The following is a 13,461-nucleotide window of genomic DNA, read 5'->3' as shown; positions in this document are numbered from 1 at the left end:
CTTCTTCTTCTTCTTCTTCTTCTTCTTCTTCTTCTTCTTCTTCTTCTCCTTCTTCTTCTTCTTCTTCTCTTCTTCTCCTCCTCCTCTCCTTCCTCCTCCTTCTCCTCCTTCTTTTTTTTAAGTAGGCTCCAACGTGGGGCCCGAACTCATGACCCTGAGATCAAGACCTGAGCTGAGATCAAGAGTCATATGCTCAACCAGCTGAGCCACCCAGGTGCCCTGCCTTTCTATTCTCTATCTCCTGAGATTCTTTTTGCCTGTCAGAAACCTGTAGTGTGGGCGCCTGGTGGCTCAGTTTGTTAAGCGACTGCCTTCGGCTCAGGTCATGATCCTGGAGTCTCGGGATCAGGTCCTGCATTGGGTTCCCTGCTCAGCAAGGAGTCTGCTTCTCCCTTTGACCCTCCTCCCTCTCATAGTCTCTCTTTATCATTCTCTCTCTCTCAATAAATAAATAAAAATTAAAAAAAAAAAGGAAATCTGTAGTGTATTTTTTTTTTTGTTAAAAGGGAGGTTAAGGAAGATTAATGGGTAATAATATAAGGTGTTAAGGAATATTACTGAGGTTTCTTCTTGTATTAGCCCACTAGGGCAGCCATAACAGAAATGCCATAGATGGGGTCTTAAACAACAGAAATTTATTTCTCACAATTTTGGAGCCTGGAAATCCAAGATCAAGGTGTTGGCAGATTTGGTTTCTCCTGAGGCCTCTCTCTTTGGCTTGCAGATGTCTGCTTTCTCACTGTGTCCTCACATGAACTTTTCTTTGTGTGCACACATCCCAGGTGTCTCTTTTGTGTATCCAAATGTCCTCTTCTTATAAGGACAGTGGTCAGACTGGATTAAGTTCTACCCTAGTGGCCTCATTTTAACTTAATCACCCCATTAAAGGCCCCATCTCCACTCCCAAGCCACACTCCGAGGTAATGGAGGTTAGGGCCTCAATATATGAATGTGGGGGTTGGGGGGTAAACACAATTCAATCCATAACATTCCTTGAGATCAAGATTGAACTTGTTTTGAAATCCAGAGATTTAAGTAGAAAGTGCCTGGTTGTTTCAAGCTTTTATGTTGAATACAGATGTGAACTTATCTAGTCTCAGAGACCTATGATGTTGTTCCCTAAGAAGGGTTAGGTTAGCTATCTATATTACTTCTCTACTTGTGTGGGGGCTTAATAGTGGTAGAAAGACCCAGATAGACCACTCAGAAAATGGAATAGGAATAAGACCAAAAAATAAACACTAAAGAAACAAGTATTAGCTATTTCAGCCTGTAGGGCCTCAAATGGAATTTATGCCTCCTTGAGTGTGATCATCATTTATATAAAAACTATCAATTTCTAAAAACCTCCATGAGCTTTTTTTTTTTTGTCCATCAGAGAAAGCCCCAAATCCCATGGCCTTACCTCAGCGTCCCACCTTACTCAGGTGCTCGGCTCTGTTGCTGCTGGCTGCCTCTCTATCCCACCTCAGGCCCACTCTGACTAGACTCTGTGCCTGGAGCATTCTCAGCCCTAGCTACCAAGATGAGGGGACTAGTAGCTTCAAGCTCCATCCCACTCCTTTCACAGGTGCTTCTTCACCTCTTCTGCCCTGGATACTCACTCTGTCTCACTTCATCTCCCAGAGACCAGATACTTGTTTGTGCTGTGCTCGGTCTCAACAGCCAAGCTTGTGCCTTATTGCCCCACTCTGTCCAATTGTAAAGACTAATGATGAAAGATGTACCTCCCTTATTAAGAGGCAGGAGTACATATTACAGAGTAGATGTCTGCTTTAATAAATAATTGCTTTAAAGTGATTCTAGAAATATAAAAATAGCCCCAATTAATGAATTTGTATTTTATTCTCCTATAGAGCTTAGTTCAGTAGTTTTCTACAAGTCAGAGCCAAGTGAAGCTCTTTAAAAGCTTTTAGGTTGAAACAGTTTTAAGTTCAGAGGAAGTTGAGGTCCTGTGTACCCTTTATCCACAATTTCCTACTTCCTACCCATCTTCTAAATGATAGTACAGTATTCAAACCAGGAAACTGATAGATACAATCCACAGATCTTACTCAGATTTCACCAGTTTCATATGCAATCTTTTGTGTGGGTGATGCTACACTGTTATCACATGCAGATTTGTGAAGACACCACCACAACTGAGATACAGAATTGTTCCATCACCACAAATATCCCTCATGCTACCTCTTTAGAGCCACACCCCTCTGCCTCCCCCAACCCCATCTCTAACCCCTGGCAACCACAAATCTCTTCTCCATATGTATAATGTTGTCCTTTTGAGAATGCTATATTAGTGGAATCATTAATGGAATTGCCTTTTTCACGCAACATAATTTCCTTGAGCTCCATCCAAATTGTTGCGCATATCAGTAGTTTGTTTCTTTTTATTGCTCTAGAGTGTTTTCTTACACCAACCAAGTCTTCAACACCAGCTGGGTGCCCAATAATGTAATTCAATTGTGACATTAACTAGTTAGCGTCAGATGCCAGAGGTTTAAGGGTCCGGTCCCACTTGACTGCCTCCCAGTCCAGACACCAATTACAAGTCCCAAGTCACCCATGCTTCTGACCAACCAGCTACAAATTGGGAATCCCCACAACCTCCTTCTTAGGTTTGATGATTTGCTGGTATGACCTGCAGAGCTCAGGAAAACATTTTGTTTACCTACATTTACCGGTTTATTATAAAGGATACAACTTAGGAACAGTCATGTGGAATTAATGTATAGAGCAAAGTATAGGTGAGTGAGTGTGTGTGTGTGTGTGTGTTTAGTTTCAATACCTTTTTCCAGAAGCTTTCTGAACCTCATTATACAAGAGTTTTTATAGAGCTCCTCCTCCAGCCCCTCTCTCTCTTCCTGAGGTGGGTGGGTGGAGCTGTTGGTTCCAACTTCCTCATCACTTGGTCTTTCTGGTGACCAACCCCATCCTGAGGCTATCTAGGACCTCCACCTCAAGTCACCTTACTAGCATGAACTCAGTTTGTGATTGGAAAGGGGTTCCTTCTGAATAACAAAAGATACCCCTATTACTCAAAAAATCTCAAGGGTTTTAGGAGCTCTGTGCCAGGAACCAAGGATGGAAATCAAATATATTTTATTTTATACCACTGGGTAGATGTACCACACTTGGCTCAACCATTCATTGAAGGACTTTTGAGTCATTTCCAGCTTAGCTAATACAAATAAAGCTTCTATAAATGTTCATGTGCATGATGTTGTGTGGACATATGTTTTCATTTCTCTGGGATAAATGCCCAGGAGTACAATTGTTGGTCATATGGTAAGTATATGTTTATTTTTAAAGTTTAAGGGTAGCCAAGACAAATATATAAGTTCTGTGGGCTCAGAACAAGTAGCCCCTCCCTGAGGAAGTCAGAGAAGGCAGTAGAATTTAGATATTAAAATTGCAAACTATATTCAGTAGACTTGGTTTTGAACCTGAGCTTTTCTCTTTCTGGTGACAGATTGAACAATTTATCTCTTTGTTTCAGTTTACAGTTCTGCAATATGTGGATAGTAACTGCCATGAACTCAAAATGCTATCATGACTATTATATTTTTAAAAAGATCACGTAGAGGGGCTCCTGGGTGGCTCAGTCAGTTAAGCGGCTGCCTTCGGCTCGGGTCATGATCCCAGGGTCCTGGGATCGAACCCCACATTGGGCTCCCTGCTCCGCGGGAAGCCTGCTTCTCCCTCTGCCACTCCCCCTGCTTGTGTTCCCTCTCTCGCTGTGTCTCTCTCTGTCAAATAAATAAAATCTTTAAAAAAAAAAAAAGATCACGTAGAGTGCATAGCACTATGCTTAGGACATAATGGTCAATAAATGTGACATATGTAACAGACTCTGTTGGTGTCCTGCTTATGTCCCCCGGGCACTCACATTTCTGTCCATGGAAGCCCAATGTCCAACAGCAAGCAGCTTTGACTTTTCCTGAATGTTTCTGAGCACAGGTGGAGCAGGTTGAAAATGCTACAGAATTAATGCTGCTCTGGAGCAGTCCTCAACAAACGACTGACAGGAGTTGAAAATATACTCTCATGAGATGAACCGAATATCCTGGTTTGCTTGGGACATGAGCAGTTTCATGGAATATGGGTCTTCCAGTGCTAAAACCTGCATTCCCGGAAAACTGAAATGGCTGGTCACCCTAGGTCCCCAGTGCCCTTGCCTTTTGGGTGGGATAACTCTGAAACTCAAAACTATTGCTCAGAGTTCTTCAGCAGGATTGACCTTCAGATCCCCATAGAGGTAATGTATTTGATAATGTACCTCTTATGGACAATCTTCCCTTCTATCTCTCTCCTTCCACTCTCCTAACATTGTTTCCCAGGGCCATCTCCAGGGCCAACCTGAGACAATTATTCCTTGATCTCCCCAGAAGGAGGTGAAAGATGTGGGTTGAGAGAAAGTTGTTGCAGAAATGTGGTGTTGCTGATGCAGCTGCAATGGCAGAGGTGCCATGGGATCTTTGGGCAGGTGGACCAGAATAGTATGAAGGAGGGGTGAGGGTAGAGACCCCACAAAAGTTTGGGAACCAGAAGAGAGTGGTTGGACTTTTATCTACAGTTGGATGAGAGTCATTTGTGATGAGGAGAAGCAACTTGCCTGTCAAATGCTAACAAGTTTGGTATCTCTGATGCAGGAGCTAAGGCTGTGGTTTCAGTGGGGAGCCAAGAGAAGAGGAGAGGAGGTTGTGGCAGATCGGGGAGATGACAAGAACTTGGGCCAGGTGGTTGCAGCAGGCTGGGGAAAGTAAAGAAAAAGTTCAAAGCAGCATCTTTGTGGAAGAATGGATGTGTGAAGGGATGTACAAAGGTGAGTCTAAGAAGAGTAGAGTGATATTCCTTGTTTGGGGGTGTGGAGGTGTCAGGCAAGAATCACTCAGGCATCTACAAGCAGCCCAGCACCATGGCTGCCCACATCTGCTGCGGTGGTGTGGTTCACTACGATGAGGAAGGCTTTCAGGGGACAGGTCATAGAAAGGCACGAGCAGCTCTGTACTTCCCTGGGAAGTTTGAAGGATGCACGGAGACACAGATCCTATTGTATTTCTTGGAGTGATTGTCTTCCCAGGTTCTTCCTCAGCATGGGTCCAGACAGAGGGAAGTCAATGACTGCCATGCTCAGAGCTGCATCATTGGTCTTTAAGGGTCTTCATCGCTCCTTGGTGCCCCTCTCAGCAAGAATGAGCAGCAATAGGGCAGACAGGAGCTGTGCCCTGGCTGAGAAAGTGGCTGTGATCACTGGGTCCACAAAGGGGTAAGCGAATGGGAATCCTTCACTGGCATATCACAAGATGTTAGTGTCCCCATCCCAGAGCAGGGTTGGCAGTCAATGCCTTTCTCATACATCCCTGCCTGACACCCCCACAGCTCCAGCATTTACAACTAACTCCAAATCTCAACAACTCTCTCTAAAACATCTGGTTTCTGGGTTCCAAGAAGGATGTAGTTAGAAAACCAGGTGCTTCTGAGTCAATCAGAGTAGTGTTGGAATCTAGTCTCTGCCATGTAATTGCTGGGTAACCCAAAGACATTTAACTTGTTATCATCAGGATAGCCCTTTCTCCCTGTCCTTCGTAGGCACATCACTGTGGTCTTTTAGGGTCCTGGTCTACCAGGGAGAAGCCCAAGACCTACTTGCCTCTCAGACTAGGGGGTTTCACTGGCTGCAGAATGCCTGCCAGCACTCGGGCAATGGGCAGGGCAACATCTCAAAACCAACTCAGAGACTTTTTATAGATGAATCTCTCCTCTCGTCACATTTTTTCCAGTGTCCCTCCAATTCCACTCATCCTCTAACTGCCATAAGGAGCCATGATCTGTAATGAGTCATTACCACAGGCATGAGGAAGGGAGGCTTCTGGTGTTGAGTGCTTCGGGGTCACCATCTTCCTTTTGACCTTTCATGGTCTATACCATCACCAATTTGGACCATTCAATTTTAGAACTGCTTAATCATTCCAGGCTTCCCAGACCCCCATGATGTTTTAAATCTTTGTGTGGGCTCCCAGTGCCCAGCCTTCATAACAAATGAATACATCCAAAATGCCAAGCAGTCCAGATAGTTTCCACAAGACAGGAGAAATATGCCTTCTGCCCTTTCATCATCGGGACTCAGCCAGCCCCAATCAGAGCAGCTTCAGATCTCTTAAAGCAAGGAGAGGCAGAGGGGACAGAACATCTTTTTCAGCATGAAAGTTTTTCCTCTGCAGAGCAGAAGAAAGCCCTTGGGCTTAGAGAAAGTAATTCCTATCAGAAGTCTCTGGCTAGAACCAAGGGAGAAAACGCTGGGCAGCTGAAGATTCTCTACAGTTGAGGCTGGGTGCCCAGCACATTTACAAATATTTGTTTTAAAAACTCGCTTTAACCATTTCCTTACACCACATACAAAAAATAGACTCAAAATGGATGAAAGACCTAAATGTGAGATAGGAATTCATCAAAATCCTTCAGGAGAACACAGGCAGCAACCTCTTCGACCTCAGCCGCAGCAACTTCTTCCTAGACACATCTCCAAAAGCAAGGGAAACAAAAGCAAAGATGAACTTTTGGGACTTCATCAAGATAAAAGGCTTTTGCACAGCAAAGGAAACAGTCAACAAAATCAAAAGACAACCAACAGAATGGGAGAAGATATTTGCAAATGACATATCAGATAAAGGGCTAGTATCCAAAATCTATAAAGAACTTATCAAACTCAACACCCAAAGAACAAATAATCCAATCAAGAAATGGGCAGAAGACATGAACAGACATTCTGCAAAGAAGACATCCAAATGACCAACAGACACATGAAAAAGTGCTCAACATCGCTCGGCATCAGGGAAATTCAAATCAATACCTCAATGAGATACCACCTCACACCCGTCAGAATGGCTAAAATTAACACGTCAGGAAACGATAGATGTTGGCAAGGATGTGGAGAAAGGGGAACCCTCCTACACTGTTGGTGGGAATGCAAGCTGGTGTAGCCACTCTGGAAAACAGGTTCCTCAGAAATTTGAAAATAGAGCTACCCTATGACCCAGCAATTACACTACTGGGAATTTACCCCAAAGATACAAATGTAGTGATCCGAAGGGGTACATGCACCCCAATGTTTATAGCAGCAATGTCCACAATAGCCAAACTATGGAAAGAGCCAAGATGTCCATCAACAGATGAATGGATAAAGAAGATGTGGTATATATATACAATGGAATATTATGCAGCCATCAAAAACCCGAAATCTTGCCATTTGCAACAACGTGGATGGAACTAGACGGTATTATGCTAAGGGAAATAAGCCAATCAGAGAAAGACAAGTATCATATGATCTTACTAATATGAGGAATTCTTAAACTCAGGAAACAAACTGAGGGTTGCTCGAGTGGTGGGGAGTGGGAGGGATGGGGTGGCTGGGTGATGGACACTGAGGAAGGTATATGCTATGGTGAGCGCTGTGAATTGTGTAAGACTGCTGAATCACAGACCTGTACCTCTGAAACAAATAATACATTATATGTTAAAAAAAAAAAAAAGATAGTAGGAAGGGAAAAATGAAGGGGTGGGAAATCAGAGGGGGAGACGAACCATGAGAGACTATGGACTCTGAGAAACAAACTGAGGGTTTTGGGGGTGGGGGGTGGGGGAATGGGTTAGCCCGGTGATGGGTATTAAGGAGGGCCCATATTGAATGCAGCACTGAGTGTTATATGCAAACAAGGAATCATGGAACATTACATCAAAAACTAATGATGTAATGTATGGTGACTAACATAACATAATAAAATAAAATTTAAAAAATAATGAAAAAATAAAAAATAACTCCCTTTAACAAAATTAATGTGAAAATTTTCTCACCTATAAAATATGATTGTTATACATAGTGAGATTTCAATGGGATAGCCTTGGTGAAGGCCCCATATGTAGTCAGATTCAATAGTTCTTCCTCCCTGCTTGGAAGGATTTGGAGGCAGCTCTTGGGCCATACTGTGGAACTCAATTTGTGTCTTATGATCAGGCTCCTAGGGGGAGGATGGGGAGGGGCTGAAGCCACCACAGCCATCTCTGCCCACAGGATCGGCTTCACCACCGCCCGCCGCCTGGCCCGGGACGGGGCCCACGTGGTCATCAGCAGCCGGAAGCAGCAGAACGTGGACCGGGCAGTGGCCGCGCTGCAGGGGGAGGGGCTGAGCGTGGCGGGCACCGTGTGCCACGTGGGGAAGGCCGAGGGCTGGGAACGGCTTGTGGCTACAGTGAGTGGCAGGGGCGGAAGGCAGATGGGGACAGGCAGGAGGCGGTTGAGGTCTCTAGCGTTGGTATCTAGGCCAACAACACATGTGACCCAGGATAGGGTCCTGCTCAAGGGATAAAAAATGGACAACCAGTGTGGCTGAGAAGGGGTGCTCCTGGCAGGAAGGAACTCACATGGTCTAGACTAGAGGCTCGATATCAAAGGGTGGTCTGATGACCCCCAGTGGGGCGTGTCCTGGGAGCTAGCCGGGGACCCAGAATCTCAGATCTCTCCGGAGCTGCTGAATTAAAATTGCATTTAACCAGACCCCAGGTGAGTGTACCTGTTAGAGTTCGAGCAGCACAGCGCTAGTGCACCCTAGGTGTTGGGTTGGGGAGGCCACTAGAGTCGCAGTCTGGATTAAGACCAGTTCCTGCTGGGGCGCCTGGGTGGCTCAGTCGATAAGCGTCAGCTTTCGGCTCAGGTCCTGATCCCAGGGTCCTGGGATCGAGCCCTGCATCAGGCTCCCTGCTCCACGGGCCGCCTGCTTCTCCCTCTCCCACTCCCCCTGCTTGTGTTCCCTCTCTCACTGTCTCTCTCTGTCAAACAAATAAATAAAATCTTAAAAAAAAAAAAAAAAAAAAAAGACCAGTTCATGCGACAGTCTTGGAAGGGGTGAGCTGTGAGGCAAATCTGGAGTGTGAAATGGGCAGATGCTTGTGGTGAATGGGTTCTTATATGTGCGACAAAAAAGGAGGAGGGTTTCCAGAGTGGAGGGAGGAGGGAGGAGGAATTGGTTAGAAATCTAAGAGGCGAAAGAAGGGGCAGCGTAGAAGCAGCGACCCCTATGAGTGAAGATCTGGACTGGGGGCCCAGCTACCAACTAGGCATCTTGTGGGGCAGAAATTAGATGCTTCCAGGGAAGTGAGAAACAAATATTTCACTCAACCTCTGATCTCTGAGATCTGACTCTGCCCCAGGATGGCCTCAGGCAGTAAGGGGTTGCTTACTTTACTCTAGGTCATCAGTCTGGCTGGGGAAGGAGAGAGGCTTCTGGGAACCCTTTACTCCATTCCTTCACTCCACATCCTGTCATTTCCTCCACAGGCCCTGGAGCATTGTGGGGGCGTCAACTTCCTGGTGTGCATGGCAGGGGTCAACCCTTTGGTGGGCAGCACTCTGGGGGCCAGTGAGCAGGTGTGGGACAAGGTGAGGACTGGGGTAGGATCTTACACAGCCTGCGTGGCTCTCTGTCCACCATATTTACATGCACACAAACGCACGCATGCGCGCGCGCACACACACACACACATAGTACCTAAGGTCCCTCGTACTCCCGTCACTACTGACTCTGATGGGTGGGGGGATGAGCTCACCTGGGTCGAACCACCCATCAGGAAGCTAACAGGCACTACCATGGCCTGCGTATGCCAGGTGCCAGCAGCCTCCCTTCTGTTGACTTGACTCTCCTTGTGCTGGCCACTGCTACACAGTCCTGAGATGCCAGAAAAGATTTCTGGTCTGTCCACGGTGAAGGGTTCTGAGGCCGTCCCAGTCTAGACTCACGGGCACCCACTCTGATCCCTTCTGGCCGGCTGTCCCAGGGGTACCTCACCTGTCCTCAGACACAGCTGAGAAGAGGGACCCCATCCAGACTTGCCGTCCCCGCTGGAACCCACCAAGCATTCTCAGGGCTCCTGTTGCCCCTGCTGTCCTGAAGGCCCCCTGAGAAGGCTCGGCACAGTCCTGACCCACCCCCTCTCTTGACCCTGTCGGCAGAGATGGGTCAGTGGTCAGGGTGAGCCATTCCGTCCTTGTGGAGTCTTCTTCCGCTGACCAGCTCCTGCCATCTGTCCTTGCAGACCCCGCCCCACCTTCTCTGTTCAGTTCTCACGTTCTCTGGCCTTCTGGACCCAATTCCCAGTTCCCCCTTCCCACTTCTCAGTCATACTCAGGCTTTTCCAATTAAAAAAAAAAAAATGGTTGTGAACATTTCCTGACAGACTGATGCTCAGTGTGGATTCCCTCTCTCTCTCACCCTCACCTCCCTTAAGGCTCTCACTAAAAACAAGTCATCTTGATTTCCCCCCTTCTCTTTTCTCCAGCATCCTCTCTGGAGGGCCATGTTGACTGGGGAGAAGCGGTATGGGGACCAGCAGAGGGAGGGTCTCCCAAACCACAGCTTGTTGGTTCCCCTGTGACCTGGGCAGGACAGGAACTTGAGAATCCAACACAGGCCCTTGGATTCCTTCTTCTAAAGGACCCCGTCCCTCGCACACAAAGAGCAGGACCCAAGCTCTGAGGCTACGGGAAGTGCCTTGGGTCCTGCTCTGGCCACAGGTCTCCAAGTGACCAGTGAGAATGGGCACTGGACAGACTTCATCTTTCCTTCTCCTCTGCGTCTGCTCTGATTTCAGATCCTGGACGTGAATGTGAAGTCCCCGGCCCTGCTGCTGAGCCAGCTGCTGCCCCACATGGAGAACAGGGGGTGCAGCAGGGCCCTGGGGTCTTCATGCTTGGGTGTCCTCTACCCTACAGGAGGCATTTGGGCAGGGGCCCAGGAAGTGGAGGGTGGTGGTAGAAGTGGGAGGTGTGTTCTTTGGGAAATGTTCTCCATTCCCACACCTATCCTCTTCCCCACGGGATGTGACAATTATGAAGAAGAGAAACATTTGCTGGGGGTGGGGGGAAGAACCTGCCTTCCAGGTCCTCAAAAAACCTGTCACAGGTCCTTGTTCTTTGGATCTCAGAGAATGCAGGGACCTTGCCCCTGTAGTGGCAGCTCCAGGGAAAAAGGGTCCAGAAGGCAGGACCTGGAGCCCCAGCTCTGGTCCCTTGACTCCAGCCCTCCTCCGTGAGCCATCTCACCGGTTTCCTTTCTGGTTAGAGGCACTGTGGTACTTGCTCCTCCTCAAGTCACTTTGTGTCCTGGGCCACCCAGAAGCAGCTCAGGCTGGGACAGTTTGGCGGCACACCGACCTCACAGGGGTCTATGGCTCAGGAGTATTACTAGGGCTCTGCTCTCCAGAAGTGCTGCCTCTCAGCCTTGGGCCCCCGCCCAAGGAATCCCTCCCTGGCTGTGGTCACTGGGTAACATTGACTCCGCCATTGACCTTACTGTGTCCACCAGCTTCTCGCCAGTGTTCCAGATAGTCTCTCACCTTATCATGAATCTTGAGCTGGTTTCCTCTTACTGTGAAAGGATAATTTCCTGGCTCGTCTGGGCTCTTAGTTGGACGCACCTGTCATCTCGTCTCATCCACCTTTCTCCTTACAGGACAGGCGCCGTGGTTCTGGTCTCATCTATGGTAGCCTGTGTGCCAATACCAGTGAGTGTAAAACCCTCTGGACAGGGCTGGGTGAGGGGCAGCGGAGTCTTGTTTCATGGGAGGTCCTACTGTGGGGTGTGGGAGAACTGGTTATACATGGGAGTTGAGATGAACTTGATTGCTGCAGATTTGGGATTATAATCTCACTTCGCCATAACATCTCTGAAAGCTAAGGATGTTAAGCCGTCTGTCCAGGGTATGCACAGTTTATGGTAAAGCAAGTTCTGAGTCCTGGGATTTCCTCATTCCAGGTTCCTGGCTGAATATTGGAAAGCACAGTGTGGCTTTCTCCGTTCCAAGCTTGGACACATATGGCAGTGACTTCCTGGCATTTCTCTAAGCTTGGGCAAGGCCCTCTATCTCAGAACTTCACCCCTTGAAAATGATTGTAGATGGGGAAAGGTGGCAGAAGGGATTTTAGTTTGGGCCAAAATCAAGTGCAGCTTCTTAGTCTGAGACCCAGAATCACAGCTCCGGCTGTTCAGGTGACTTTTCCTCCTGCCAGTTCCAATCCACTGTCTACTTCCTTCAGCTCTTCAGAAGCTGGGGGTCTACAACACCAGCAAAACGGCACTGTTGGGTCTCTGTAAGTCTCTGGCTGTGGAGCTGGCACCAAAAGGCGTCCGAGTGAACCGTTTGGTGCCAGGAATAATCAAGACTGACTTTATCCAAGTGGTGAGGATCACGGTTTTTGCTCCCCAACCCCTGCCCCACAGTCCCCACTGGTCCCTTCCCTGGCCAAGCTCGTGGGGCCCATAGACACCTGCATACTTGGATTACAACCTCAGTCCAGGCCCATCATTCTGAGGCTCTGCCCCACAGCCTTTGGCCCCAGCGGCCTCTCACTTTCCTGCAGAATGGGGTCTCTATTCTCGGTAGGGAGCAAAGCAAAGTTCTGCCCCACCCCTCTCTCCTGAACAGGGTCATCCTCCCACAGAGGCATCAATCTGCCATGATGCCCTTCCCACCACCCCTGCCCTACCCCTGCCAAAAGGCCTTCTGCCTAACACTGACTCTGAAATCTCTCCTCAGGAGAAAACATTGCCATACTTGCTACCTGACTTCAATGACATCAATGGAGTGCAGTGGTAGGTAGTGTTTGGGGTCTGTGGCTACTCTGAAGCAAAGTCCAAGTTCAAGAAGAGACAGAGCCCTGATTTTCCAGTCTGCTGCCTGTTCCCCCCTTACTGAAGTCTGAGAATAGCACAGCCTGGGGCTAAGGGCTGGAGGGTGGGCATGGTCCTGCTGAGCCCACCATGACCTTCCCCGGAACCTGATTTGACTAGAATTCTGTGAGGTATTGGTCTTTAAGGGTCAAGACTGAGCCCCATGCCCCTCCCCCCCGCCACCAGAAGAACCTGAAGTCAGAGCTTAACATTGCAGGGGCTGTGACCTCAATTCTGCTCTCTTTCCTTCAGGGAGCCCAAAGAATGTGCCAGGATGGTGGCACAGAGCCTTCCTGTGCTCTCTAGACGCCAGCTACGTCATCGCTGAGAACATTGTGGTAGCCGGCTTGTCTCCTAAGCTGTGAAGCAGACTGTTAAGACAGTGGGGCCATGGTCTTTGGTGTGCAACTGGAGGCTTGGTGGAGAATATGGAGGTGGGGAGCCTTAGCATCCAGAATCATACAGGAAATGAAAAGGAAGGCGAGATGTTTGAAATTTCTCGTTTGGAAATAAATATGTTTGGAAACTCCCAATCTGGGCTCATCCTTGTTTGGTAGTGCTATATGAGCAGTTCTCTTGACCTGGAAGCCTCATCCCTAGATTAGTCCCTTCCCTTATCACCCTTAAGGCTTTACCGCCTCCTCCCTTCCTTCTACCCTTCCCAATGAAATTGGAAATCGGGCAGGATACTTTGTATCTGCCCTTGTTTTTTTTTTTTTTTTAAAGATTTTTTATTTATTTA

At 47.8% G+C, this 13,461-nt stretch overlaps 1 protein-coding gene across 1 annotated transcript in view; it reads left to right on the top strand.

The window, feature by feature from the left end:
- LOC118003080 (dehydrogenase/reductase SDR family member 2, mitochondrial-like) overlaps window positions 1–13,245 on the top strand; it is an 18,245-nt gene extending 5,000 nt beyond the window's left edge. The window contains exons 2-9 of the mRNA XM_034993836.1: window positions 5,081–5,266; window positions 8,069–8,246; window positions 9,332–9,433; window positions 10,642–10,712; window positions 11,502–11,553; window positions 12,094–12,228; window positions 12,586–12,657; window positions 12,972–13,245. Coding sequence (XP_034849727.1) covers window positions 5,094–5,266; window positions 8,069–8,246; window positions 9,332–9,433; window positions 10,642–10,712; window positions 11,502–11,553; window positions 12,094–12,228; window positions 12,586–12,645 — 771 coding nt within the window. The 5' untranslated portion in view covers window positions 5,081–5,093 and the 3' untranslated portion in view covers window positions 12,646–12,657; window positions 12,972–13,245. The remainder of the gene's footprint in view (window positions 1–5,080; window positions 5,267–8,068; window positions 8,247–9,331; window positions 9,434–10,641; window positions 10,713–11,501; window positions 11,554–12,093; window positions 12,229–12,585; window positions 12,658–12,971) is intronic.
- Window positions 13,246–13,461: the final 216 nt, after the last annotated feature.

Source organism: Mirounga leonina, unplaced genomic scaffold (assembly GCF_011800145.1).
Source record: "Mirounga leonina isolate KUSES-001 unplaced genomic scaffold, KU_Mleo_1.0 Mir_91, whole genome shotgun sequence".
NCBI lineage: Eukaryota > Metazoa > Chordata > Mammalia > Carnivora > Phocidae > Mirounga > Mirounga leonina.
The sequence above is the reverse complement of the archived record's forward strand: the minus strand, read 5'-3'. Positions and strand labels throughout refer to the sequence as shown.